Source organism: Coffea arabica, chromosome 1e, assembly GCF_036785885.1.
Source record: "Coffea arabica cultivar ET-39 chromosome 1e, Coffea Arabica ET-39 HiFi, whole genome shotgun sequence".
In the NCBI taxonomy this organism is placed as follows: Eukaryota; Viridiplantae; Streptophyta; class Magnoliopsida; order Gentianales; family Rubiaceae; genus Coffea; species Coffea arabica.
The window spans coordinates 52,238,797-52,264,366 of record NC_092311.1 but is presented as its reverse complement, the minus strand read 5'-3'; the positions used below and the strand labels follow the sequence as shown (position 1 = coordinate 52,264,366).

At 37.9% G+C, this 25,570-nt stretch overlaps 4 protein-coding genes across 15 annotated transcripts; 3 read left to right on the top strand and 1 right to left on the bottom strand.

The window, feature by feature from the left end:
- Nucleotides 1-186: 186 nt before the first annotated feature.
- LOC113714493 (pre-mRNA-processing factor 39-1) lies at nucleotides 187-11,188 on the top strand. 9 transcript variants are annotated; one of them, XM_072063001.1, is made up of 15 exons: nucleotides 188-382; nucleotides 1,954-2,237; nucleotides 2,352-2,447; nucleotides 2,975-3,078; nucleotides 3,583-3,812; nucleotides 4,408-4,575; nucleotides 5,535-5,898; nucleotides 6,398-6,541; nucleotides 7,151-7,303; nucleotides 7,396-7,512; nucleotides 7,994-8,074; nucleotides 8,243-8,392; nucleotides 8,831-9,124; nucleotides 9,271-9,384; nucleotides 10,694-11,188. In XM_072063001.1, exons 2-15 carry the CDS (start codon nucleotides 1,988-1,990, stop codon nucleotides 10,799-10,801), a joined length of 2,373 nt encoding a protein of 790 aa, XP_071919102.1. In that variant the 5' UTR covers nucleotides 188-382; nucleotides 1,954-1,987; the 3' UTR covers nucleotides 10,802-11,188. The 9 variants fall into 9 exon arrangements, with proteins under 9 accessions (XP_027094170.2, XP_071919102.1, XP_071919098.1 ...); XM_072062997.1 differs by having other exon boundaries at nucleotides 1,954-2,276; XM_027238379.2 differs by having other exon boundaries at nucleotides 189-382; nucleotides 1,954-2,216.
- Nucleotides 11,189-12,656: 1,468 nt separating this feature from the next.
- Nucleotides 12,657-18,711, top strand: LOC140013623 (nuclear transport factor 2-like). Of its 2 annotated transcripts, XR_011820451.1 has the most exons (10): nucleotides 12,657-12,971; nucleotides 13,139-13,273; nucleotides 14,104-14,449; nucleotides 14,932-15,206; nucleotides 15,875-16,037; nucleotides 16,809-16,930; nucleotides 17,010-17,075; nucleotides 17,355-17,436; nucleotides 17,988-18,110; nucleotides 18,321-18,711. XR_011820451.1 is itself a non-coding variant. In XM_072063020.1 (9 exons), the coding sequence occupies exons 1-9, from the start codon at nucleotides 12,945-12,947 to the stop codon at nucleotides 18,428-18,430; spliced, it is 1,326 nt and encodes a 441-aa protein (XP_071919121.1). In that variant the 5' UTR covers nucleotides 12,675-12,944; the 3' UTR covers nucleotides 18,431-18,711. The 2 variants fall into 2 exon arrangements, 1 of the variants encoding a protein (XP_071919121.1); XM_072063020.1 differs by lacking the exon at nucleotides 17,988-18,110 and having other exon boundaries at nucleotides 12,675-12,971.
- A 420-nt stretch (nucleotides 18,712-19,131) lies between these two features.
- On the bottom strand, nucleotides 19,132-21,597 carry LOC113714539 (uncharacterized). Of its 3 annotated transcripts, none has more exons than XM_027238452.2 (5): nucleotides 21,305-21,597; nucleotides 21,003-21,123; nucleotides 19,885-20,698; nucleotides 19,557-19,729; nucleotides 19,132-19,451 (listed from the first exon to the last, which is right to left on the bottom strand). In XM_027238452.2, exons 3-5 carry the CDS (start codon nucleotides 20,677-20,679, stop codon nucleotides 19,325-19,327), a joined length of 1,095 nt encoding a protein of 364 aa, XP_027094253.2. In that variant the 5' UTR covers nucleotides 20,680-20,698; nucleotides 21,003-21,123; nucleotides 21,305-21,597; the 3' UTR covers nucleotides 19,132-19,324. The 3 variants fall into 3 exon arrangements, with proteins under 3 accessions (XP_027094253.2, XP_071919133.1, XP_027094235.2); XM_072063032.1 differs by having other exon boundaries at nucleotides 19,885-20,818; nucleotides 21,305-21,596; XM_027238434.2 differs by having other exon boundaries at nucleotides 19,885-20,741; nucleotides 21,305-21,595.
- A 1,245-nt stretch (nucleotides 21,598-22,842) lies between these two features.
- LOC140013613 (hypothetical protein At1g04090-like) lies at nucleotides 22,843-25,304 on the top strand. Its single transcript, XM_072062979.1, has 2 exons — nucleotides 22,843-23,127; nucleotides 23,551-25,304. Exons 1-2 carry the CDS (start codon nucleotides 23,016-23,018, stop codon nucleotides 25,152-25,154), a joined length of 1,716 nt encoding a protein of 571 aa, XP_071919080.1. The 5' UTR covers nucleotides 22,843-23,015; the 3' UTR covers nucleotides 25,155-25,304.
- Nucleotides 25,305-25,570: the final 266 nt, after the last annotated feature.

The window sequence follows — 25,570 nt, the reverse complement described above, 5'->3', positions numbered from 1 at the left end:
GGCCCCCATAATCATCTAAATATATATGTGTGTTGTACTTTTTGGGCCTTTGGCGGGTCGACAATGAAGATCCAACCCGATGTAAGTGATGCCGGGGAACATCCGAAGGGCCCGGATTTTATTACTCCCACGCAACTTGCATCCAGTCTACAAGAAACAGCCGAAGCAGCTTGCGCTGGATTGCGGCATGGCCCAATGACGATATAAACCGCAGCTTCGTTGCCCTATATCTCCAAGACTCAACTCAATTTTCCCCCCTTCTCTTCATTTCCATTAGTTTGCAGTAGAATAGATACCTCAACGACAAAACTCAAAACCTTTCGCACGCAAGTCTCCCAAGGCTCTCGAAACTTCATCGGTAGTTTATCGCCATCACTCACTGGTAGGTAGGCTACGCTCTTACGTCCTGCTTTCAAATTATCTTAGTTTGAATTGAACAATTAAATCTGCGCCTGTTCATGGAGACAAATCCTTTCTCTTTTTTAAATGAAACTTCGTTCCCCCCCCTCCCCCCACCAATTTGTTTAGTTGATTAGTAATTGTTTTTCTGGATTTGTTTTCTTTGAGTTTCTTTCTTGCTCGTACAGGTTAATTTTGTTTGTTAGTATTAGATTCGTATTTGTGTTTAATTAAGCTAAACCCTAGGTGTTCCGCGTCCAGCAAGACTGCGTATGCGTATACTTTTAGTTTGATTATTAAATTGTCTACTGGTGGTTTAATTATTGAGATTTATCTAGTACTGCACAGGGATATGTTATGAGCGTGGAGAGGAAATGTGGGAGAGACATTGTGTTTTTCTCCATCATATTTTCACCGATTCTTCCCGCATATTATGTCTGTTTGCTTTCGTTCAACTTTTTTTTAAGCTGCTTTTGCTTTTCTGGGGAGAGATGAAAAGAAGGGTGTTCGCTAATGTCAAATCCAGAGCCATACTTCTGTCCTTATTATCCAAGACTCGTGTTAAATTGAGCTTGAAGTAGTTGGTATCTTTCTATATAATAATCAGTAGCTTGAGTTCAAGTAAATGTACAAACCCCGGTTCATTGACGCATGAATGTATAAACGGATGGAACCAGGAAAATCGCAGAAGAAGAGAGGAAGAAGAGAAGAGTCGAGTGAGGAAGGGAGAGGATATTTGGTGGCATTGAAGGCGGTAATTTTCGTGAGTGCAAGAAGATTTGTTCCATTAATTTAAATTTAGGACATCATGGTATTTTAGCATTCCCTGTTGTATGACAAATTTTATCAAGAAATTATGTCCCATAGGAGTCAAATAGAAAGGAGTAAATGTGATCCTTGAAACGGCCATGCTTTTTAAATTCCTTGTGCTTGATCTTTGGTGCAGAAAGGTGTTCCTTTGTTGAAGTCCTTTGCGTTGAAGGTTATGTGGTGTTTTTGGTCTTATCTGTGAATGAACTGTGTGCTTGTGATCTATTGCTGCATGTCATCGCTTCTGATGATAAACTGAAAAATTGCCTTTTTATTTCTTTTCTTTGATGTACCTCCAATGAGGCGGGACATTCAGAAAAAGATGCTTGAAGCAAGTTTTCTTCATTCCTAATGTCAGGAATAATGAAACATAGGTTTTTACAACAACTTAATTGGACTTGTATGTGTATACTGAAAACGCTGGATACTTGTAAGAAGCCTGTGCTCTTTTGCTGGTTAAAACAAGCTGGCTTTTCTGAACTCTTTAACTCAATAAACCTGCAAACTCTAGTGTTAGTGTGCATGTGCATGTGCATCTGTGTTAGTTCAGCCTCTAATTTAAAGATTTTTTTTAATAAAAAAAGGTTGCTTAATAGGATTGGCTAGAAGGACAACCTTGTTCTTCTTTTGTAGGTTTGCTAGTTTTGACTTTTTCATTTTGCAATGTCAACATATCGCTTGAAGTGTTATTCTGACCTGTTTTATTTTTCTTTCTCTGAAATATATTTTTTGTTCATATTTTAGTCTGTTTCCAAGGGGGTACAAGTTCTTTCCTATTATGGCTGACAGTGAAGCTGTTGTAGCTCAAACATCTTCTGCGACAGCCTTCACAGCAGCTGGTTATCCTCCTGTCTACAATGATACCAACTCAGATGCTTCTGGTGCCGCTGCCACAAAGAATGTTGAGGATTTAACTGCCACTGGTGCAACAACTACTATGGAAGATTCAAATATTTCTTTTGGTGCCACAGAATTAACCAATTATATTGCTGATGGTTCTGATTTAGGTGCTTCCCATCACGTAGCTGGTACTAATTCCAGTTTAGAAGCTAGTGATAAACTCTCAGGTCCCACAAGTGCAACTGATTCATTTCAACCTTCTCTTCCTGATCCTTCTAAAAATGGCAATATTGTTAATGAAGTGGGAAATAGTACATCAACTGGTGTTGCTGAGAATGGGATTATTTCAGATGATACTCATGGATCTAATGTCATACATGAATTGTTTGATGGTTCTGGTATGTTACTATCCACAAGATGAACTGGTTTATGTCAGTGTCTGACTATGTCTTTTTTTTTGCAATAAAAAAAAAAACAGTTTGTATGATCTTCACTTTGGTAGGATGGTAGACTTGTAGATTGACAACCTAATCTTCATAGTCTATATGAACAATAGGCTGGCTATAAGTTTCTTATTGTACTCACATATCTTTCCCTGTGTATTATGTTTTCGGTTTGGATGTAAAGTACGATAGAGTGTTTCATCGAATATGGATCCTTTTTGACAGTAGTTGCTAAGCACTGCTCTTTTATTTGTTGTTGGTACTCTTTATATTGCATAGGCCTCAAATGTAAATTGTTATAATCACTTTTTCTTAGTTGAATATATAGTCATGTCATGTTATCATGCAAAACTACTTGTTCAACAACTGGTATTGATTCTTTTTATCTACAGTGTTCTGTTATTTTTGTCGTAGTTTTGGTTACACTAGCTGGTTCATGTGTTTTGTCTTCTTGACTTTCTCCTTTGAATTTTTTTTTGCAGCATTATCTGATGAGGAAGAACGTCTATGGAGCATTGTTAGAGCTAATTCTTTAGATTTTAATGCATGGATTGCTCTTATAGAGGAAACAGAGAAAATGTCTGAGGTATTTCCTTTGGTGAATGCGTTTTGGATGGAACGTTCTTTCTATTGGCAATATTAGCTTCTGATATACTATATTTTGAATGCAAATTGCAAAATTTTATGCTTAGATTGCTGATTGTCCTTTGGAGAACTACTTATTACCTTTTTTAGGGGTCATAGCTTTACTTATATATCGGTTTCCCATTCTGACTGGATCTTGAGTCTTAAGTGAGGTAATGGAAAAGGAATAGGTTCCTGATTCTGCACTAAATTGGGTTTATTATAAAGGAAGAGGTTTGTCCGTCATCACAGTCTAGTAAATCCTGCTATCATCAATACACAACAGAGGCTCTCCAACAGATTTTCTGTAAAATAAGAGTACATTATTAAGACAAGCATGTTTAGGGGTACCTGTCATCATTGAAAGAGTGCCTTAGTTTTTATCTTCCATATCTGTTGCTGCCTGGATGGCGTGGGGTGGTATTCTCTACTGACTCTGATATTTGCTTGGTTTTTCTGATTTCAGGGTAACATATTGAAGATCCGGAAAGTATATGATGCTTTTCTTGTGGAATTTCCTCTGTGTTATGGTTATTGGAAGAAATATGCAGATCATGAAGCACGCCTCGGCTCTATGGACAAAGTTGTGGAGGTCTATGAACGAGCTGTTCAAGGTGTAACATATTCTGTTGACATGTGGTTGCATTACTGCATATTTGCCATAAGCACGTATGGAGATCCTGAGACCATAAGAAGGTAATTGTCATTGATAGTTTCACTTATTTTAGTACCACTACTGTTGTTGGAATGATCAGTATATTATCCATTGTCACATGGTACAAGTGATGGATTGTTGCTCTCTAACATGCTTTCAGCATTTCTGCAACAGCAATTATTCCCATCTATGGCGTAAGGTTTGTGGGGAATGCACTTCAGAGATATGGCTCTTCTGACGTGCAATCCCTTGATTTATTAGTCTTTTGTTAGTTTCTATTCTGTTCTGTGGCCTCATCTGCACCTCCTGTTTACTTCACCTTAGAGCTGTGTCGTAGTCCATGTATACTCCATGAATTTTTGCTGTTTTAACCTTGGCACTTGGGGTGCATGACTATACAAATTGTCGCTGAGGAGATCCATCCAGTAAGGCTAAGATGGCCTCTGTTACTGCTCCATTTGACGGACCTTGTATGATTTTTATGAGGAAGGTATTTGGAAGTGTCACGTGTTCTTTGAGTGAATTCTTGCTTCAGCCTTGATGTTAGTGCTATTCCAGTGCTTTTGTGGATATATGCAGCATGCCCTGGTTCAATTCCATATGCTCTAACAATACATTCTACTCATGATGTTGCAGACTCTTTGAGAGAGGATTAGCTTATGTTGGAACTGATTACCTCTCTTTTCCTCTGTGGGATAAATATATTGAGTACGAATACACACAACAGGACTGGTCCCGTGTTGCTTTGCTCTACACACGTGTACTGGAGAATCCAAATCAGCAGCTAGATCGCTACTTTGAAGGGTGATTTTACTTTCTCAAATGCCCTTTTTTGTGAATGTGCATGTCTATACACACACACACATCCATACATATCTCACATTCAGTTGGTGATTTGGCTCTTGACATTATTTTCCATCTACTATAACTCCTAATTTATCTCAAAAACTCAAGTATTTATGTTGTATTCTGAAATATCCTTTTAAATCTTTTTTTTTTTGTTAATATTCATTCATGTTTGTCTTTTTGTTTTCCTCTCTTGAATGAGCTGAAAGTATTGTTAGATGTGAATGGATAATCTGAGAGTAATATGACAAGAGGAGTTAAAGAGAGATTGGTTGAAGGAGACACATCTTACTTGTTTAATTATTTGACCTGCATGCATAGAATGTCTACTTCTTGTTTGTCTGCTGAGATTGGGGAAAAAACGCTTCTATGTCACCTGGATTAATACATTTGGTCATGTAGCTCTTCCTTATTTATTTTTGGATACATTGTAGCAAATGTTTCTTCTTTTAAATCCATTTGAGCTTCACAATTTGTTCTTTAAGAATTCTTCAGATTTTACAACATAATATTTTAATTGTCAACCCTGCAGATATGTCACATCATCTGTTCCATATTTCTCATAGGTAGAGGAACAATCTTTATAAACATTCCATAGCCAATCTGTCAACTTCATTGTCCTGCATAATGAAACATTTTGGCTTTGATTTCTTCATTGCATTGGACAATTTGTGTTTATGTTGCTTTTTTAGCAGTAAACACGTTTCAGAATCCAGCATGTATTTTTACATTTTGTGTTTGTTTTGGGAGTGGGTGAATTTCCAATGTGTCTGTTGATTCAGACTGTATGTGCAATAGATATCTCATTTAGAAACAATAATGTGTTGTACGGGTCCAAAATTCGTGGTTACCATCTTTTTTCTGAAGGGAAAGTTCCGACGTTTTATTTTATTCCTCTGGTGCCAATACATCTGCAGTTTCAAGGAGCTTGTTGCTAATCGGCCTCTCTCTGAGTTGCGGACTGGTGAGGAAGCTGCTGCTGCAGCTCTTGAAAATTCTGAAAATGGTGGTCAAGAAGTTGAGGGAGAAAATCTCCCTAATGCTGTGGAGCAGTCTTCTAAACCTGTAAGTGCGAGCTTAAAAGATGCTGAGGAGTTGGAGAAGTATATTGCCGTTAGGGAAGAGATGTATAAGAAAGCTAAAGAGTTCGATTCTAAGATCATTGGTTTTGAAACAGCTATCCGGAGGCCATACTTTCATGTGCGGCCCCTTAGCGGGGTAGAGCTTGAAAATTGGCATAATTATCTGCATTTTATTGAAGGAGTGGGTGACCTCAGTAAGGTACTTCAAGTTGGTGTATTTTAGATGAATTTGAGTTTTTGATTGGTTTGTAGCTTTAGTTGCCCTTGTTAAACATTGACTTACAGTTAAGAAATATCTGCCGCATCATATGCCTTATTGGCTAAACGTTGGATGAAGCATCTTTTAAAACGGGATATTGAACATGGGCTAAAGCATGGGCCTTCCATTTGCTTTCATTAAGGCTAAGTACTTCAAACCCTCATTTGTGAGTCGACATTCTGGGTTCATCATGTATTGTATGGTAAAATATCTGTTTTAAAGTTCCAATGTTATGCATGCAGGTGTGTTCTTATCTTCCTAACCATCTATCTATCAGGCAAGGATGGCCCCTTCTTTCATATTAGAGGGGCCTCCCTGTTCCAGAGAGGAGTACTCTTTTGCAATCTCATATTTTCTTTCCCTTTTTGCATATTGAGCTTTTTATATTCTAATTATGGATATAAGTTTGTTCATCCATGTGCAACTTTATGTGAGGCAGGTTGTTAAGCTATATGAAAGATGCTTGATAGCATGCGCTAATTATCCTGAGTATTGGATCCGATATGTCCGATGCATGGAAGCTAGTGGGAGCATGGATCTTGCTGAGAATGCTCTTGCACGTGCTACTCAAGTCTTTGTCAAGGTATAGGTTTCCATAGTTTTTTGTTTCAATTTTTTTGCAACTTGATTTGTGTTAGAACAATTTAATTGTAGGTTGACTCTGTGCTCATGGATGGTTGTTTCGTGGTTTTTTTTTTGAACGCGCAATGTTGTTTTATCAACTCGATATAAAGCCCCCCCTCCCAAAACACACACAAAAGAAAAAATGTTTTAGCTATAAAGTTTATATTTTTGAGGTTCCTTTGTCCCCCACCCCCCCCAAACCCAAAGGCGTGCGCGCACTTATATGCGTCTGTGTATGCAATTACTTGGAATGCAAAAATAAGCGGTAGTTCTACTTGTCATCTTTTTCTTTTCTCTGGCTTTCTGGTTCAATGTTCTATGTTATGAGTTTATCACATATGGTACGTGAGAAGAAGGTGTAGCTGTATGGATTGGAGATGTTATATAATTAAGCTAAGCAAGATATGCATCGTCTGTTTTTCTTTTCTAGTTGGAATGTGCTCCTTTGTGGAAAGAGTGATTGTCATATTAGTGCCTCAACTCAATTAGGTCTCACTTGCGGCTGCAAACTAGCTTTTTTTATGTTCATTATGCTAATTGGTCTGAATTATTACTTTTATATGAACAGAGGCAGCCAGAGATTCACCTTTTTGCAGCTCGTTTCAGAGAGCAGCACGCAGATGTTGCCGGAGCTCGATCTGCTTACCAACTTGTACATACTGAAATTTCACCAGGGCTTCTGGAGGCCATTATAAAGCATGCTAATATGGAACATCGATTTGTAAGTTTCTTGGATACTGTTGCTATTATCTTGCTGAAAATTATTGTACAAGTGTCTTTAAGATATATGCTGTTTCTTGGTCAATTTTGTAGGGAAATCTAGAGGATGCTTGTTCCTTGTATGAACAGGCCATTGCAATTGAGAAGGGAAAAGAGCATTCACAAACTTTACCATTTTTGTTTGCTCAATACTCTCGATTTCTGTTCCTGGTATACATCTTTTATTCCTTTTTCTTTTTTTCCCTTTTTTTTCCTTTTCCTTTTCAATTTGTCCTGCCTGTCATGGAGGATAATGGGTGTCTTTCTTATGTATTTTTTTTTTTTGGTAATTTGCATTAGGGAAAGATTTCTGAAACTTGGATGGAACTTTTAGTTATTCCTGAACATGTGAAGATCATTGGAATTTAATGATTGTTTTTTTCCCTCTACATACTAAAGCCAATGGATGATTTAATCTTGATTGAGCAACGCACTAGTGAGGGTACAACTTGTATTATGGGCTTGCAATGTTGAGTGTGCATTATTGGATGACTAACAAGCTGTAAATAAGAGAATAAAGGTTGTGTTTTGATATCCATGCCATAACCTTGCAATCCACCCTTCTCTAAAGAAGTCAGAGTCTTATATTTATTTCTTTTTCTGTAGTGTCTCTTACTGACATTGTGCACCGCCTTTTTGTTTTGGCCTGAAGGTTGCTGGTAAGGTGGAAAAAGCCAGGGACATTCTTGACCAAGCACTTGAGAATACTCTGTTGTCAAAACCACTTATTGAGGTTCTCTCTCTCTCTCTCTCTCTTTCCCCCCCTCTCTCACACACACAGAGGTGCCTGTACACACGCAGAGAGACCTTTGCAACGGCTCTAGAATTTATGTACCCTCTCCACTTGCATTGATTTTTTCAGCTGTTGCTAACATGTTCTTTATTTTTGGTTATATTGCAGGCTTTAATTCACTTTGAATCTGTTCAGTCTCTTCCAAAACGAATGGATTACTTAGATTCCTTGGTTGATAAGTTTATAGTTCCAACTGCTGATAACCCAAATGTTGCAAGTATTACTGAGAGAGAGGAGTTATCTAGCATCTTCCTGGAGGTAGTTGTCTATAGGCTTTTGTTTATTGCATGATTTGTTGGAATTCTTCATCACAATTTCTAGATACTACTAGACGGTGGTGTTTTGACATATAATGTTAATTGATTTTATATGATGTCTAAAAAACCTAATACTTTACGATGACTGATTTATCTATATTAGGTATATGGACACTCGTTTTTGTAGCCCAACAAAAATATATTCCTATTACTTTGTTGACTTGTTAGACTTTTGCTTCAAATCCTGCCTTATGTTTGTAAATCGGTTGACTTTTTTCCTTGTATTATAGATGGCATGTTCACTTTTTTATTATGCTTCAAGACTAAAAGAAGTTTCTTGAACACTTGAGATCTTTTTTCTGCTCCTTGCAAATATTGTTATTTGTTTATGTTTTTGGTTGGCCTTTGTTGATTTTGTATGGTGACCAACTCTTTTCAGTTCTTGGATCTCTTTGGGGATGCGGAGTCTATAAAAAAGGCTGATGATCGCCATGCCAAGCTTTTCTTATCTCATGGGAGTTCACCAGAGTCAAAAAAGCGCCTCGCTGAGGATTATTTAATTTCGGATAAAACCAAGCTAGCGAAGTCTTCTCTTCCTTCATCTGCTCCATCAGTTATGGGTGCTTATCCCAATGCGCAAAACCAGTGGCCAGCAGGTTATGGTCTACCACAAGGTTGGCCACAGGTTGCACAAGGCCAAGCACAGCAGTGGACCCCTGGCTATGCCCAACAGGTAGCATGACCGCCACTGTAATAGTTCTTTTCAAGTCCACCCACATCAGTCCTAAATTTGAAGCAAATATTAAGGGTGACTAGTCAACTTATTGTTTTGGATTCTTCTTGTCAAATGCTCATTTAGTTTCCACGTATTTTATTCAGTCTGCATATAGTGCGTATGGTGCATATGGAACTGGCTATCCACAGCAACAGGTACCTGCTTCAGTGCCCCAGAATGCTGCTTACGGTGCTTATCCCCCCACATATCCTACTCAGGTAACAAAATGCATTTACGAGCCAAGTGTTTCGTGGCAAACTTATTACTGTAGATTAATCATTCTTCCCAAGATTGAATACCTTGTTTATCACGTCTGCTTTTGGGATTTTTAGATTGGTAGCTGTATGATAGTTCCTGTTACATTTTTGTTGTTCTATATTGGTTGGAAATTATTTTCATTGATCTTGAATAGCTGAGTCTTTTGTGCTCAAGGCACTAGCATGTTAAGAGCTTTTCATTAGTTGCATTTTTTCACAATTTGGACAGTTGGACTATTGAAGAAAACAAGACACAAGTGTTGTTTAGAGAATGATAAATAGAAACATGAATTCTAGGTGATGATAAAATAATAACTTGTACATTTTGACTATAGGCCAAATGGATCTGCTGAAACTAACAAATATTAATCTCTTTTTTTTGTTTTTTTTGGCTGTGAGAGGTAGGTTAAATGGCCAGTTATATGATATTGTTGGGGTGGGAATGGAGGCTAGTGTTGGTTCTCAAACTATGGGAAGCTTCTATCCAAAAATCAATTGAATATCTTGCGGTTTAGGAAGGTTTATGATACACTTTTCATTTTGAGTTAGGAGATTTTTCTATTGCTTTTAGAAAAAGATTTGGAATGATTTATGCTTCTAGTCGTTAATAATTTAGCAAGAAGATAATCTTGGTCCTTAGTATCCTTTTACTTTTTTCGATTAAAATTTTCTTTTTTTTTTCCCCTTTATCAATTAGTTCTCTTTGTTGTGTGGCAGGAAAACTTAGGTCCTATGTGATAACTCAATTCAGAACTTAAACTTAATGAATTTAGATCTTAACATATTCAGACGCGTTTGATAATAAAAAAATTGGACATTTGAATTAATTAAGTGGCACTGAATTTTTTAGGCAAAACTTGCTTCAAAAATTAAGTGATAAGCTATTCCCTTATTATTGAATGTGATATATACTCAAATATATTAGATTTAATACTTAACAATTAAATAACTTAATGGATTTAGACTTTAGATTTCAGACTTCAATTTTATCAAACGCACCCTTGATCTGATTAGTGATCCTGACAAGGATTTCAGTCTACATTTTAGGCCCTTGCTTTATATGCTATATATTGTTTTGAGAACGATATCTATCTGTAAAAGTACATCAATCCTTTTGAAAACTACATCTACATCTTTATGTACATAATTTTTCATCCAAGTTCGTATGAAGTATTTGAGATTTGGATATTTTGGCTAGGTCCATGAGGAAATATGACGTTATTTTCGTTGGTAGGTTGATGCTTTATTTGTCTGTTTTTAATCCTTACAGGCATTTGGTCAGCAAAGCTATGCACAGCCAGCTACAGCAGCGACCTTGACTCCAGCACCGCAATCTAGTGCTGTCCCTCCCACAGCTTATTATGGCAGCTATTATTGAACCTGGAAAGCATCGTCGATCAATTTTGTTGGCTGTAGTTCACCAGTTCCGGTTCTTGGCCATGTAATTGAGCAAGCCATGAGTACTTTTTTCCGCATGCTTTTGGCAACGTTGACTAGGTTCTGGGTGGGATAGTTTGTGCAGTACTCTTGTCTCTCTTCACTTGGAACTAATCGGTATGGATGTGCAATTTGTATTGTAGTCCTCACACCTTTTCTCCATCTATTTAGGCTAGTTATAGATTGAGCTCCTTGGTAGGCTGTCAGTAGTTACATCATGTGCTTGAGCAATGAAAGCTTTGTAGTTTGAATTCAGTGAGGTCGTCTTGCTTGAATAGAGTCTTCTGAAGGTGTTTGATTGATAGAAAGAGGAACAGTTTCGTATGGATCTGAAGCTTCAAACTTGTATTTCTAAAGCCTTCTAGAACAAACCCAAAAAAAATGGAATGACCTCGACGGGGTTAATGAAGGAAGGAGAAGAATGAATGCGTTTAACATTACGACTGATTGGAGAGCGATGGATATTGAGCATAACCCAAAGGAAGGAGAGCATGTTTGGTGGCAGTTGGTTCCTATTTCTACAGAATGACCTTTTAGGAAAACTTTTTTACGCCGTTCACGTTTTGATTTTGCTAAAACACAGGCGTTTTCTTGTTTGCTTGTGAATTTATAACCTGTTATACCAAGTGATTGGTGAAAAAGAAAACAAAAAAAAAAAGGTTGGTCAGAGAGAGGGACGGGGGATTTTACGATTCGTGAAAAGTGAGTGCTAATTTACTAAAGCACGCGGTTAAATCGATTTGAAAAAATTACGGTAGACGTGGATGGTGTGTATTAAATAACAACTGTGATAAAGTGTTAATGCCCTTTTTTCTTCCCCTTTTTTGGTCGATAAAATTGTCGTAGCCTTGTGCATAAAATTCGAACACATGAACAATTGCAATTTCTTTCCAACAAAAAAATAATAATAAGAAAGCTACTAAAATGAGTGAGAAGTCTCTGCAAGGAAGCTGTACGATGGGGGAGTTTAAACCATATAAACCATATCGATATGCAAGTTGAGGAGGAAAACTGGAATTGGCTCTACTTTTGCAGCAAATTCTCAGTAAAGCAGAGCATATTCCTACTTGCAAGATTGCAAGTTGCAATCAAAATGTAAAGAGCACGGGCTGCGGTTGAAGATGACTACTAGCAGTATATATATATAGTCCGCAAAGTTTTAAAAATTACACATTTCCCTTCGAGAGAGAGAGAGAGAGAGGGAATATTTTACCATGAATCACAACAGATTGGAGGGAACGGCGAGTTTAAAAGCAGAAGTAATTTTCACAACGAAGAAGAGGAATCCAACAACGGCGAAACTCAAAAGCTGATTTGATGCTCCCAGTCCCTGCAGCAGCTTTTTTTTTTTTTTTTTTTTAAAAAAATTTTTTATCATCATCATCACTAGATAGATGCAAGGGTGACGTCATACGGAATCCAAAGAATTTGTTCTGATTGGCAAAAGCCCAAAGCCCGCACTCAGTCGCCGACAGCCGAACTTCTGGTACGTACTTACTAGGCATTATCACTTCACTCCGGATCGCTCATCCACAGCACCCAGAATGAACCCTTAACAGTAAAATAATAAACAAAAAAAGAAAAAGAAAAAGATTCTACTACTACATATGATATGATGATGAGTAGTGGGAGTAGTTTTAATGGCCAGATAGGATAAAATCAGAAAAGGAATTCCACCATTCCAAGTAACCAGTAAAACTTTAGAGAAGTAGGAAAAAGAAACGGGAAAAAAGGAGCTCTGTACTGACTACAATTACTTATGGTTATTCCGACAATCCCTCTCTCACTTTGTTTTCTCTCTCCGTATTTATTAAAATAAAACAAACCAAAAACAAAAACAAAAACAAAAAAAAGAAAACTTAAAAGCCAGATACGATACGACTATTTATATAGACGTACGTGTCTATATCTTCTATATCTATCTATATATATATATAGATTTATTTATCTATAGGAAGGTAGTGAGAGCGTATTCTTTAGCTCTGGTCTTTTTGAACCCTAGGATTTTGGTGATCTAGCTAGGGTTTAAAGGTTTTTTGCGGATTCGTTGAGGCTCTGGAGAAGCGCAGGGGAGCGACTCAATAATGGCCGCTTCTGTCAGTGCAACTCAGGTCCTTTCCATCGATTTTGATTCGTTTCATCTCGATTTATACTTTTCTGTCTCTCTTTTTCTTTTTTGTTTTTATTCGGCCCCCCCTTCAAGGAAAAGATAAGTTTTGAGTGATGATTTAAATATATATATATATTTTTTTTTTAATTCTCGATTCGCCGAATGCAGGTTGGTTCTTATTTCGTGCAACAGTACTATCAGATTCTTCAACAGCAACCGGATTACACTCATCAGTTTTACAACGATTCCAGCACCGTCGTAAGAGTCGATGGTGAGACCACTGAATCGGCTTCAGCACTGCTGGTACCTTTCTTTTTTTTTTTTTTTGTGATTATCAAGTCTCTATTTTTGTTTGGTTTTTATCCAATCGTATTTTAGCAATTTCGTTTTCTGATCTGAGCTTCTGAAGTTTTTTTTCTAAAAAAAAAATTACTAAAAGAGGACGTGTTGGTATTTGATTCGGTTAAACTTCGATCTTAAATGCTTTCCGTTTTCTGAACTGAATTTAGTTCAAACTTTTAAATGGCTCTTGCGGCCGAACGTACTCGTATCACTAATGAGATTGGTCAGCGGGGTATACTCTACAGCGCTTTGTCTGTATATATTGGTCCTAAACGAAGTTTTACTGCTTACGTTTTCATTTTCTGCTGCTTCTTTTTTGGAATATGATTCTTAGCTAATTTTTTTTACAGCAATAGTTATATGAAATCGGTTCTTTCTTAACTGGCCTAGCTTGTTTTGGGAAAATGATGTTGCAACCTTGCAATTATAGGGAATTTAAATGTTTCTCTTCCTTTAAATAAGAACGTATGAAGATTACTGCATTGCATGGTATTCGTCTTAATTTGTTGGAGAAAAGGCTGCTAGGAGATATGGTTCATGAGTAAGCTTTGGTGGATAATCAACAGGATTTGTCTAACAGTGGGTTGGTGAATAACTGTGTACTAGAGTATGAAATTTTGCTAATTGAATATTTTTCCTAGTGGTCAATGTTTACGCGTGGTCAACATCACTCCAAACAACATTGTTGTACTCTTTTTCAGTTATGATGCTCCTGGGATGCTTTATTAGATTTCTTTTATTGTGTTTTCAGTGACATTTGAGCATTCTCATATTTTGCGCCTTGTTTGCAGCAAATTCATGCACTCATCACCTCACTGAATTTTACTGCAATTGAAATCAAGACAATTAATTCTCTTGAATCTTGGAGTGGAGGTGTTGTTGTGGTAGTTTCTGGTTCTGTAAAGTCCAAGGATTTCAGTGGCTGGAGGAAGTTTTTGCAGACATTTTTCCTTGCCCCCCAGGAGAAAGGCTATTTTGTTTTGAACGACATCTTTCACTTTGTCAATGAGGAGGTGATTAATCAACCTCCTTCATTGGGTGTATCAGAGGTGATCCACCAAACACCAGCCCCTGTAGCTGTTGAAAACGAATCTGATTCTCAACCAGCGAGTTCTGTACCTCTTCAGGAGCCACCGGGTATTATTAACTGATCTTATAATTTTGTTCGGTGTCGCTGAAGTAGCCATTAAATGGTAGAAAAGAATAATCTAGCTTCTCTTTGCTGAACTTGCTTCATGCTTGCCAAAAATAAAGCAGATAAACCATTTTTTTCAAGTAGAGGACTTTTAAGTTTCATCGTTTCTTCAGAGCACCTTTTTGTTCGTCCAAGGATTATGCTAACATGTACATTTTGGAATTTCCTTTGTAGTTTTTATATTGGATTTGAATTAGCGGTCCTTCAGTCTCAATTATGTGGCAGTACTACACCCATATTTGCATAACTGGCGATAATTCTTGGTTCATGGAAGGAAAAAATACATATTTTTTTAAATATATGTGGTCTCTCATCAAGTCTATTCTTCCTAGATGATCTGGCTTTTTGGAAAGTTGTAGAACAAGTGTCTGTATGGGTAGTGTAAAATCATCTGGTCCTGTCTGACTAGTTTTCAACCTTGTAGTCTCTGACTATACCTTAGACGCGGAGGCTGGGGAGTATGGGAACTCAGTTCATATAGAAGGAGATGATGCAGTTGAAGATTATAGTTATCGAGAGCAGGAGCAGGAGCAGGAGCAGGAGCAGGAGCAAAATGCTGGGGCAGAAACTGTGGATGAAGGGACTTCTTTAGAGGAGTCATCTGGTTTTATGCAAAATGAAGAAGACACCGCACAAGAACCTCTTCCTGCGGTGGAGGAACCTGTTGGGGAGCTTCCAAAAGTTTCTTATGCTTCTATAGTATGCACCTATTCCATGACCTTTGCATGGGAATCATTACAAGCACTGCACTTCCCTGCTCTCCGTTTCTTCTATAATTTTTTTTTTTTGGCATTATATTCACTATAACCTAGTAGAAGTTGACACTGCACTTCCCTGCTCTCCATTTCTTCTATCATTTTTTTGGCATGATATTCACTATAACCTAGTAGAAGTTGAGTCTGCTTCTCGTGGAAAAAAATGAATTGTAAGATGAAAAAACCTAGACAAAGATTATGATAGTCAATGGGTTAGGTTTTCCAAAGGTACTAGTTTCATTGGGGGAGTTCACAAAAGGACAAGGATAATTTGATTAAGCATTTGTCCTAGATCCTTATATCTGATTTTCAGATGATTCTCATATTGGCTTGTTAGAGGAAGTAGAAACTTTTTATTGTTGAAACAGCTGCTCTATGTCCTAGATCTAGAAAGTGGTTTCCCACATTTTTTTGTGCACTCTGTTCTCATGCTTGATTATGCTAGTGTACCATAATAGCAGCATACCTGTGCCATGTTGAGGGATTTATGTCCATAGATACTTCATCGAAGTCTTATTTTCTTTCTGTTTCTAAAAGTTCAATATTTTTTGCTTTTGCTAATTATTATCACTTCCTTTCTTTTGTCATTTTTTATTGTTGGTAATCATAAAGTTGCGAGCTCCAAAGGGAAATCCAACATCAACAGTCACTGTTCAGCCATCTTTCAATAAGAAGGCATCACCACAGCCACCTTTGCTGCAGTCAAATGCTGCACTGTCGGTTGCACCTGATATCAGTGAGGATGTTGCAGAGGAAACTTTTTCACACAAAGAGGGTAATTTCTATTTCGTGTTTCTGCCCTTTTGGTGGTGTTAACATCTTCGCTAGCTGTACTACATTGGTAACCATCTTGAATTATTATTCTAGTTCATGCTCTCTTACTTGTGAAAGCAGTTCTTCAAGGTTTTTCTTTCATACTTGATTTTTCTTGTTTTTCCTGACCCCAAAAAAATACTGGTTACAAGATCTGTGATTTGATGTTATTGTTATGTATTAGAAAGCACTTGAATACTTTTAACACCCTATTTGATTGTTGTATCTTCCTTCTGCTGTCTCTTTCTGCTACGTTGATTCAGTAATTACTGTTTCCATTCTCATTCCTATTGACTACTTTGACCAGGTACATAATTTCAGAGGAGGGCATTTAATTAATTGTTGTGTCTTTTTCCAAAACAGACCGACATTCTCCTTCTCCTTTTTGAAGAAGTTTCTTGAAACTTCACAATTTCATGAAGGGCATGTAGTAGAATGCATAGAATTGACGTTTTATGAAACTTGGCATTTGGTAGTGGATAACTTATGCAAATGCATGTAAAAGTAAAGGAAGTAATTGAAAAGAAACGGAAGGCATAGTATACTCATAATGGTCCATGTGTGCATACGTAGGAGTTAGGAGTTGTATCTAAAAAACCTTATCGCACTTAAGTGATTTCAATTATCTGTTGCAATTGGTTTCCCAACAGAATTTTAAAAGTGTGATTTCAATTATCTGATTTTGTAATGATTCCTTTCAAGTCTTCTTGATCTAAAAGTGCCTTTTGTTCAGGAGAATCAAAATCTATCTATGTGAGGAACTTGCCCTCTGGTGTTTCTAGTCTTGAAGTTATGGAAGAGTTCAAAAACTTTGGGAGAATCAAGCAGGATGGGGTTTTTGTAAACAATCGCAAGGTTGACTTTATTTTCTTTAATAATCTACTTTGTGCCTCAGTACCTAGCTTCCCAAATCTAAAATTGCTTGCGGTTGCAGGAAATTGGTGTTTGCTATGCCTTTGTTGAGTTTGAAGATGTCCAGAGTGCCCAAAATGCAGTGAAGGTTCATCTCTCTCTAGTTTTTTCAGTCCTATTATTTTGTCCTTTACAATTTGCCAAGTAATTTCCAGGCCTCTGGAACTGTAAGTGCTACTTTTCTTCCCTGCTGCAGTAGATTAAAAGATGTAGCTCCATTCTTTGTTATGCGTGGCAAGTTATTGGCTCTTTGATGTTCCTGTGGACAATATTCACTTCTATTACACTTGCTCATTGTGCAAGTATTTGCAAGCATTCTTGCCTTATCCATGTTTTAACTTTTCAGCACTCTTAATTTTCTGTTTAGGCTTCACCGATAAAATTGGCTGGACGACAAGTCTATGTTGAGCTAAGAAAACCAAGCATCGGCAGTACGACTCGTGGAGGGAGTATGTGTCTTTAACTATCTTTATTTTGAAAGCCAACCAAAAATTTGATCTAAGACCTGTTGTACAGATGTATTTGTATGTGGGATCGTTCTCTATCCTTTAACTCCTGCTTGCTTGTTGATTTTTTTGTTACACTTCTAAGTCAAATGTCAAATTCTGGCCTTTGTTCAAAATGAAACTAACAATTGCTTGGATCCTTCCTGACCATGAACTCTTGGTTGAAATATTCCAGAATCAGTACTTGGGTTTTCATTTACTGGAATTCGTAGTAATGCAAGCATGATTTACTATGTATTATAAATTTGTCTATGATCTATAGATTGTATGGGTTGTGAATAATTTTGGTAGCTTATCTGTGGAAAGGGGCAGAGTTGAGGCATTAAAGTGTGGCGCTTGTCCATCATGAAGTGCTACAGCCTCGCAGAATTACAAATCTTTGTTTGTGCCTGATTGAAATATTGTACTTGAAGCATGTTGATATATGTAGACTAACTTTGTATATTTGATAGTGCCATATTTATGGTGGATTATGTGAATCTTTGGTTTTGTAGTAGCAGCAATGGTGTGGTAGTCTGGTGGTTTTGGCCTTGAATCATATGCTATCAACCATTGTTGATTGTGTTCATTTGCTATTGGTGAAACTGCTGTTCTATGGTTGGTCATCAATTCAGTTGGTGAGAGCAAAAACACTAAAAAAGTTTGATGGTTGTCTGAGGCAAAATGGTTGTTAATACAAGCATTTCTGATTGGATCGTAGTAATTGGAATTGGCTTAGATTTTTTTTTTTTTTTTTTTTTTTTGGGGTAGCAACGTATGTGCCTTTAGTTTGCAATGCCATAAATTGTTTCCATTTGACGCATTAACACACTGTTACTGGTGCCCAGGAAGGGGACGTGGCAGAGGTGGTCGTCTTGGGGGACGATTTGGTAGGGGAAGCAACCTAGACAGCAATGATAGCAACAAAGGGAGAAGCAATGGTTTCCGCAGTTCTTGAAAACAGCAAGGGCTTGAGTTTGGCAAATTTGCTCCGCTAGTTTGGCAGATATGGTTCTTCATTTTACAAAACAAGATTTGTTTCCCACCATTATTCGTCAATTGTTTGAGTGATTTTCTATATAAATGCATGTGATGATGTATTTCATGTCATTGTTATCTGGCATTTATAGGTCCCCCCTCTTGGCAAATTTTGTCCTTGTAAATCTGGAGGGGCTGCTTTTTGGCCTTTATTGGTTGCAGTGCATCTTGAGTAAGCATATTTATCAAGCTATTCATACATGTAGGAAGTCCCAATAACTCTACTTTCCAATTCTATGTTAAACGGTTCTTGGTCGTGTTGGTCGTTTGGGTTAGTCTTTCTAATCTGAAGGTCGAAGTTTTCTTCAGATCAACGGCGTGGTATCTGCATTGAGCCGTTGATAAAACAGCGTAGATCGGCATCTTTGTTCGGAACATGGGTAGTGGGCCATAGTTTTGACTACTGTAAGCGAGACCGAAATCCCCCCCCCCCCCTTCCCCCTCCAAAAAAAAAAAATACTACAAGTAGTAATGCTGAAGTCTTTGGCGCGACGAATATGGTAGAGAACGTAGTCACATTAAATGTGTAAAAATCTGGCTCCAGTTTTGGAGGAGACATTCGGCATTTGAGGTATTCTATTCGAAGGCTGGGTCTGTGCTGCGTCTTCGAACTGATGGCAATTACGAATAATTAATTTCGTTTCATTATTATGAGACATTTTATCTAAACTTTCCTTGCGACAAGATTTACTTTGAGGAAGTTGCAGAATGGAAACAGGTGATTTCTTTTTCCAATCCAATAGCCTCCTGTAATCAAGAAAAATTCCAATCGCCTAGCTATAGAATGATGCAGGAACCTAGATACATTATCCAACTAAGCGGTGATCTCCTCTTTGATCAGTGCCAGCATTGGCTGTGGTGTTTTCAACGATCGATCATCCTCCTCTTCAACTTCCTCATCAGTTTCCCATAGAAAACTAGCATAGGCAGCTTGAACATGGCTGGCATACAGCAATGCCCATGATTCAACGTCGTGTGTAATAATTAATAAAAGAAAATTTGAACAAAAGACAAGATTTGAGGATCCAAGAGAATTAGGTGCATACCTGTCCTGCGCTGCAGCTCGGACTGCTCGTTCGAAATAGTGTTTGGCTCTATCTTTATCCCGGTAGAGCTGCCATACCAGTTTAGCATAATTTGATAAAACTTCACCATCTTCTGGGTCTGCCAAAATAGCTCGGCTGTAGTACTCCTCCGCACGTCGAGGATCTTTCTTTGTCTGCCAGAAGTAGAAGTTTGGTTTCGATTTCATTGCATTATGTATTCGACAGTACAAATCTTATCCATGTTACATGTATGATACGTTATACGTAGATGAGAAAGTCAAATCAAGAAAGCTGATCGGAATTTAAATCGTCGTGGAAAGAGACTTACTTGATGCAAGAACTGGGCGTAATTCCTCAGGCATAAAGGGTTGGAAGGATTTTCCTCCAACATTCTTTTATAATGCTCCTCCATGATAAGGCCATTGCTGTCACCACCACCATCCCCACCTAAGGCTACCGGCCTGTAATCCCGCCCTCCTCCTCCTCCTCCACTGCCTCCACTAATATGTCCTCCAACATCAGCAAAATGAAAATCAGTAACCCCAAGCCCTCTTGCAAGATACATCTCCTCTCCAACTCCAGCACTGTTCTTGTATGCGCTTGCGTAGGTCCTGTCTCGTTTCAAGTTATAAGGATTCTCCTTTGCAACAGAATTATGAACCAAACCATTTTCCCCATGCAAACTTTCTTCTTCTTCACTGTCTTGGTCTTCATTGCGATTTCTTGCATTTTGAAACGAGAAAGATGGGATTGCTTCCAAAATGGAGCAGTGGGGCGGCCTACGTGAAAACTTCTTGGTGGGGATAGAGAAGTTTAATCCATCGTCGCTGTCGGACGAGGCCCTGACCAATCCTTCCAAGTTTCCTTCTGACTGCGCTCTCCGAAATCCGCCAGTGTGGATGTTTCCGGAGATCGAGGGAGAGACGGGGGAGGAATTGTATAGAGATTTGGTAAAATTTTGAGGCCCAGCAGCAGCATGGTAATGCTTGTAGCAGATCTTGCCATAGGGGTGGGGATTGGCGTTTGGCACTTCACAATTGGACTGGTTATTGTTGTTGGGAGTTTCTGACAAGGATGAGAGCAATGAACCGAGTACTGGTGTGGAAGAACTCCTCAGCAACATTTTCTTTTCTTTAATTTGTCTGAAATAATCAATAAACTTGAATGCTTCTGCTCAGGTTTCCCCTGTTGATATGTTGTGGGTTGCAAAGTTAACTTTTTTAACGGTTGGTGGTATGTACATATGCATATCGTGACTGTGACTATAACAGAAGGCAATAATCAATGGCCAGATGAAGGAAAGATAAAAAGGAGAATAACCAGGTTACGGGAATTACTGGGACTGGTATTTACTCTCTTCTCGTGTCATGGTGCAAATGATCTAAATGGAAAAGAATTGCCAGTAAAATCTCTGAGCATAGAGGATGAATTGGGAAAGGAAAATACCTCAGTGAAATGATGCAAGAGAGCAGTTTCCGCTGCTTCTCGTCGATCAGAAAGCAAAAATTTGGTCCCAGAGAGCTTAATAATTAAACAAAACACTACTGAATCCCAAATCTGAAAATGCCTGAAAACAAAAAAGATAGCCTATTTATTCAAGAGGGAGGGAGGGAGGGGGGGAGGGAAGATGTCCGGAAGGTACAAAAAAGATATTTTATTTTTTGGCATGCAATTTACTTTAGTGCCTGTGTGGTCGATAATGAAGCAGCCTTAGCTGTTGTGAAAGAATATCTCATTTTGGATCTTACCTGAGTCTTGAACAGGGAAGTTCGTTCAGAAAACGAAAACCTCCTTCACGCGTTGGGGCATATGTTCCTCGTGTACTGTTGCTATATAAGCATGCTTCCTCTTCCTCCACCTCCACACAGAAGGAGAAGGCAAGCACGTTGGAATTGGAATTGGCATTTTCCGGGAACCACAAAACTGTTGAATTGTCGTCGAGAGTGGAACTCTCTAAAGTTGTGGCTGGACCAGTCGGTCATGAGTCTGCCCTTTCCGGAGGCATGGAATTCGATCCACTCATTTCTCTCCTCTTCCTGGTTGTCTTTGTCGGCAGAATATTCGAGTTTCAAAAAAAAAACAAAAAAAAAGAGTCTCTAAATTGGAGTATTAATTAACATTTTGATCCGTGATTTATATTTTAATTCAAAACAATAATATATATATATATATTTTTCAAAAAAAAAAATAACAAGAACTTCATAATATTATATTTGTTTACAAAAGACCATTTAAAGGCTAATCAACATCCATCCATAGTTATCTATCTATACTCCTTATATATTTTTATCCTTCTGTATCTATACTCCTTACAAAATTACTCTTTGATAGGTTAGAGCGGAAGTTAAATTTTTATCTTAATTTTTTTTTTTTTTGTGATATGGAGAATACCCTCCTCTTTATGGAATAAATGTAGGAAAAATGACCGGTTTCATCCCTCACATTTCACAAAAATATTCTTTTCGTCCCTCACTTTTAAAACGAAGCAATTTTGTCCTTAACATTTAAAAATTGAAGTTATTACATCATTGAACCCAAATTTCAATCTGAATCAAATCGCCTATCAACTTGATTGCAAATTTGGAGGTATAATTGGTAGATCACTTGGTTAACTCAACTTGATATTCAATTGAAATTTAATGAACCACAAAAAATAAAAAATTATAACATAAAAAAGAAGGATTAATCTTTCCTATATTGTCATTTTATACACTAACAGGTTTATGTACCTGTCACATTATTTCAATTTAAATTTAAACATTAAATTTTGTATTTGTGATATACATCTAGACTCGCAAGCATATACTAACAATGCATGAAAAGATTTATCCAAAAAAGAAATCCTACTATTCCAAAACAAAGAAAGGCCTTTTATGTTATAATTTTTTATTTTTTTTTTGGTTTAATAAATGTCATGTGAATATGATGGAGTTGATTGAATGATCCATCAATTCTAACTTTGAAATTTATTACAGGATTATTTGATAGTTTGATTCAGATTGAAAATTAGGTTCATGTATGTAATAGTTTTAATTTTTAAATGTTAGGGACTAATTTGCTTCATTTTAAAAATGAGGGACGAAAAAAATATTTTTACGAAATGCGAGGGATGAAACAGTTCATTTCCCCATAAATGTATATTGCATTCAAATGATAATGAATAATTGTTACAGACATGGAATTTTAAATCTGTAAACTTACTTTAAAAAAATAAATCACTCCAATGTAACTCTGTCCGAAGTATAGCTTCTTATAACTTTTTCGAAGGCATTCCAAATTATTCCATATTCCTTGATTCCCTGAGTCATCAAAATTTGCATGACGGCAAAGGGAGGGAGTTGCAGGATTGGCCGCCGGCATCCATATTTATTTGTTCGGCTCCAACTTCCAACCTGATCCGAAAATCGGATAGTTAAGGCTTAATACTTGTTTCCATGTCAGGGGAGGCGATAGAGACTAATGATGATGTTGTGGGGATGCAAGTGTTTCCATTGGAGCAGTGTCAGCGATCTACTTCAGCCCCAGTCGGAATCTTTCTCCCTTCCGGCTCCCCTTCCTGATTGGCAACAAGGTTTGCAAATTTTTTTTTTTTAATTCTTTAATTCTTTTCTTATTGAATCTTTCCCCTTTTCTTGGGAATGCAAGTCATTTCTGGGTCTAAAGTTCTGTTTTCTTTTTTATTCATATCTTGTTGCAGTCTTCACATACTAGCCTATCAATCTATCTGAAGAGATTGGAATATGATCCTTTGCTTTTATTTTCTCATTATGCTTTTTAATCCTGTCAATTTCCAAGCTTTGGAGGGAGGGACAATTTTCTTACTAACTTTTAAATCTTACTCCTACTCTGGATCATGAGTTTGAAGCAATAGACCGTTTTCCTATCAAAACGGCTCGTGCTTTACGGATTGCCTCCGCTAAGATCGCATAATTTTATTAGTTTGTAGTTCTCTGTTTTATTTCAGTTCTCGTAATTGTGATTCTTGAATGTCCAGGTGGTGGATTTGCTGATGGCACGATCAAATTAGGAGTACTGGAAGTTAGCCATGTGACGAAATTTGAGCTAATCTGGGGGTGCAACCTGTCTGGGGATAAGAAAAAGGGGTTTAGTTTTTATAAGCCAGTGGGAATACCAGATGGATTTTTTAGCCTGGGTCACTATTGCCAGTCTAATGAAAAGCCTTTTCGAGGATTTGTTCTTGTAGCCAGGGAAGTTTTCAACTCTGAGCTAGGGGATCCTTCAATAGATAATCTGCGTTTGCCAGCTCTGCGGAGCCCTGAGGGTTATACGTTAGTTTGGAGTTCAGATGATGCGAGCGAGGAAAATTTTGATGGGTGCGGTTACTTCTGGTTGCCTCAGCCATACGAGGGTTATAAAGCTTTGGGATTTGTGGTAACAAACAAGCCAGAAAAGCCTAAGTTGGAGGAGTTGAAATGCGTTCGTGCAGATCTTACTGATGAATGTGAAGTGTACAACCTGTTGGTGCACACTACCTCTAAATTTTCACAAGTTCCATTTGGAGTCTGGAGCACAAGACCCCGGCATAGGGGAATGCTTGGTAAAGGAGTCTCAACCGGTTCATTTTTCTGCAGCAGCTACTGGAGCCACGGCGAAGAACTAGATATTGTGTGCTTGAAGAACCTGGATTGCAGCCTACATGCAATGCCAAATCTTGATCAGATACATGCGCTCATTAGGCACTATGGACCTACAATCTTTTTTCATCCTGAAGAGGTCTATTTGCCATCTTCAGTCTCTTGGTTCTTCAGAAATGGAGCTTTGTTGTACAAAAGAGGTGAATCTAGCGGTCAAGCGATTGATGCCAGCGGAACCAATTTGCCTGCTGGTGGCTCGAATGATGGAGAGTATTGGATAGATTTGCCATGTGATTCCGGAAGGGAGAGTGTCCAGTACGGAAACCTGGAAAGTGCAAAACTCTATGTTCATGTGAAGCCAGCCATAGGTGGAACTTTCACTGATATTGCAATGTGGGTTTTTTGTCCCTTCAATGGGCCTGCAACTTTGAAGGTAGGGTTAATGAACATTGCTCTGAGCAAAATCGGTCAGCACGTCTGTGACTGGGAGCACTTTACCCTGCGATTGAGCAACTTCACAGGAGAGCTCTGGAGCGTATACTTCTCCCAGCATAGTGGTGGAAAATGGGTTGATGCTTCGGATCTGGAATTTTTTGAGGGGAATAAAGCTATCATTTATTCTTCGAAAAGTGGTCATGCTAGCTTTCCTCATCCTGGGATTTACATTCAGGGATCCTCAGGATTTGGGATTGGTATAAGAAATGATGCCGCTCGTAGCGATTACTATGTGGATTCAAGTAAGCAGTATGAAATTATTGCAGCTGAGTATCTTGGAGATGGAGTTATTCGTGAGCCAGTTTGGTTACAGTTTATGAGAAAATGGGGTCCAACTATTGTCTATGATTCAAGGACTGAGATGGATAGAATCATCAAGCGTTTGCCTTTGATGTTTCGTTATTCAGTTGAAAATGTATTCACGAAGTTTCCCATGGAGTTGTCTGGTGAGGAAGGCCCTACCGGGCCAAAGGAGAAAAATTACTGGATTGGGGATGAAAGAAGTTAGGTTCACATTGACCTCAGTTTGTTAATTGGCTTCACTACTGTTATTAAATAAGCACTAGTTCATGTCTAATCTACGAAAACAGAAGGTCAGGATCGCAGGGATGAAGCCTGTGTCTGACGGTGCAAATAAAGCATTGTGTTTGTTTGCTAACTGCAAATAACTTTCTTTTTTTTTTTGGGTAAAAGGGAATAGTAAAGCTGACAGAACTTAAACTTTTTTTTTGGAGATGGAGTTATTCGTGAGGCAGCATTGGAGTTGCATACAGGAGGGGAGGTTATATAATTTGTCTTCCTTTGAAGAAGCTTGGAGTCCATAGCGCATAACAGAAACTCATGGTTTATCATATTGTGGTTTCAGTTTTTGATTCTTGAATTCTTGCAGACACCTGGGAGATGCTTCTGGAATTGGGCAATAGG